Source organism: Oncorhynchus keta, chromosome 23 (genome assembly GCF_023373465.1).
Source record: "Oncorhynchus keta strain PuntledgeMale-10-30-2019 chromosome 23, Oket_V2, whole genome shotgun sequence".
Taxonomy (NCBI): Eukaryota; Metazoa; Chordata; class Actinopteri; order Salmoniformes; family Salmonidae; genus Oncorhynchus; species Oncorhynchus keta.
The window spans coordinates 16,350,397-16,353,221 of record NC_068443.1 but is presented as its reverse complement, the minus strand read 5'-3'; the positions used below and the strand labels follow the sequence as shown (position 1 = coordinate 16,353,221).

The 2,825-nt window shown below is 45.8% G+C and overlaps 1 protein-coding gene across 1 annotated transcript; it reads left to right on the top strand.

The window, feature by feature from the left end:
- Positions 1-589: 589 nt before the first annotated feature.
- On the top strand, positions 590-1,762 carry LOC118402510 (proteasome subunit beta type-11-like). Its single transcript, XM_035800729.1, has 2 exons — positions 590-1,207; positions 1,427-1,762. The coding sequence occupies exons 1-2, from the start codon at positions 590-592 to the stop codon at positions 1,760-1,762; spliced, it is 954 nt and encodes a 317-aa protein (XP_035656622.1).
- Positions 1,763-2,825: the final 1,063 nt, after the last annotated feature.

Below are 2,825 nucleotides of genomic sequence, written 5' to 3'. Positions count from 1 at the left end.
TACCTTCAAATATAACTCACAGATATAAAATGACATTAAATGTGAAACAAAAAATGTAACGAGGACATGTTTATGCATGTACAAGTGTCGCTTCACTAATGTGGCCTATTGACAAGCTGCCTCAGAATTGACCCTGTAGTGTTTGTAGAGTCGCTTCTCTATATCGTATCACCATCACAACAGAAGCACTATCATATATCGCTAAGTCAAGCTAAATGCTTGTGAGAAATATTAGTGTGTGTGTTTGTGCGCGCATGTGTGTGTCAGACTGCTATATAAAAACACTTCAAGTTCAGTGTCATTGTATTTGGGGAGAGAGTTGATACCAAGCAGGACTGTCATATACAAGGCCGTAAAAATGGATTTCACTGGGAGAAATTGAACAAGCTTAAGGACAGTTTCTCTGGATTATGGATTGCTCTGTGCTGTTAAATTGTATTGCCTCTCCTTATTGAGAGATTACACTGAGCATCAACCTTTTACACAAATTCAAGGGACAGTAAATCTGTTTTTGTAGGGAGATTGAGTCTGTTTTGTGATCTTTATTGCATTGATATCTACCACAATCCGTCAGCAAAATACCATCACAATGGCTTTACAAGACATCAGTGGCTTTCAGGACACCTCTATGTCTCACATGTGGAACACTCCTGCCTCACTATCTGGGTCTATGGGAGATACCACTCCTCTCCTGGACATGGCTGATGAAAGGATCCTTGGTTGGGGAAGTTTTAAATCATCTGAAAGAGATGGAGGGGTCCCTCTGCGCTTTTTCATACCTCCTCCTCAGAGCTCTGTTCCTTTCCGCTGTGACAACAGACACACGTCCCTTTCTTCCCTGTCCACCTCCTCATCACCGCCCACCTGCCGCCCATTCCCGTTGTCTCATGGAACCACTACCCTGGCCTTTGTGTTCCAAGGAGGTGTTATAGCAGCGGCAGACACACGTGCCAGCTGCTCAGGGCTTGTCGCCTGTCCCTCTGCCCAGAAGATCCTGCCCATCCACTCCCATTTACTGGTCACCACTTCAGGCAGTGGTGCAGACTGCATGCTATGGGAGAGAATCCTGGCCAGAGAGATCCGCCTTTACCAGCTACGCCACGGCCGCCGCTTATCAATTACTGGCTCTGCCAAGCTCCTCTCTCATATGCTGCACCCCTTTAAGGGGACTGATGTGTGTGTGGCAGCCACTCTTTGTGGCTGGGATGTAGAGGAGGTTAGGGTGGAGGAATTCAAGGGACAAAGAGTTGATAGGATGGGATCAGGCAGAGACGACAGCATCTCTCCAGCAAAACGGCCCATTGAAGAGACAGTAATGTCAACTAGTGATGCTTGTAGTCAAGATGACTTGACTGACCGTGCCTGTGAGAGAACAAGACATGCAGTAACTGATGTGGACCTGACAAGATCCCATCCTGTCAGGGAACGTTGTGGCCCAAAACTGTTCTATGTGTGCAGTGATGGCACCCGGCTGCAGGGAGAGCTTTTCTCGGTTGGCTCAGGTTCGCCTTATGCTTACGGAGTGCTGGATGGAGAAGTGCGGTGGAGCCTGAATGAGGAGGAGGCTATCTCATTGGCCAGAGAAGCTGTGTACAGGGCCACACACAGAGATGCATATTCAGGGAACTGTGTGGACCTTTTCCACATCACTGCCCAAGGATATTGCCGAAGAGACAGGGAGGATCTGAGAGAGGAGTACCACAGAAAGAGGGAGAGGGTGCTGAAGAGGGGAAAAGAAGAGAGTGAGGAAGATAAGAAATAGGGATTGATAAATAGGGAAGGGGGATGGTTGGGGTTAGAGGGTAGGGGTAGATTTAACCCATTCATAGCTGCTAATTACCTTTAGCGTCTATTCATGAACGTATATCTTTTGGCCGGGGGAGTTTAATGAAGAGCCCCGACACTCGTGCTGAACGTTAACATTCATCGCTTGCAGTACGGTTTTGGAAACATAAGGAACGTATATTTCATATCAGCCATATTTCCATGTTACAGTTCTTGTTTACAGAAAACAGATGGAAGACAGAGGTGACTACCTCTGCTAATTAGCTATCTGCGTCTCCGAACACCTGTGTGTAAACGGAAGACGGACACCATAATTGTGTTGTCACAAAAAAATACTGTCGGCGGCAACTCTGTTAAAACCGGTTAAAATAGTGTACAGTAAATGTAGCCTATATTTAGCATTTGGGAATTTATTTTGATGTGATATGAAGGTAGAGGGCTTTATGTTTCTAGAACTGCACCGCAATTGAGAATTAATTCACGTTTAGATTGAGTATTTGGATGTTTGGACTGCCAGAGCCAATTCGTCTAGAAACAGAACATGTCAGTTCCTTGGACTATAGGGAGTAATTTTATGCTTCTTTAGTTCATTCTTGGGCTAGGGTAGATTTAAGTAAATAGAATCACTGGCCACTTTTTACAGAAAGTAAGGGAAATGCATGCAGAGATGGTGGGGCAGATACAGGGTGTGGGTGGAGAGGGAGAGAATGAAGAGGAAAGGTTGGCAACAAGCAAGGAATAAATTAGATGAGAGCTGCTGCCACAGTCTGCCAGTGAGATACTATTTCTTCTTGGATTAAGTTTAACAGCGGTTGGCATCCTGCCAGTGCAATAGTGGCCACTCTTAGCATTTGGCGTCTTCGATTCAAAGAAGACAGAAAAGAAAGATGCCGGGAGTCATGCAACATCTTTGGTCTTGACTCTAGGTGTGGGGAAGAGGGGATCAGTAGAGCGAGAGAAAATACAGAGAGGTGGAGTAAAATGGCATGGAGTGGAGTGAAAGCTGAGTTCGAATCGAGCAGAGCATCAAGCAAAGTTGG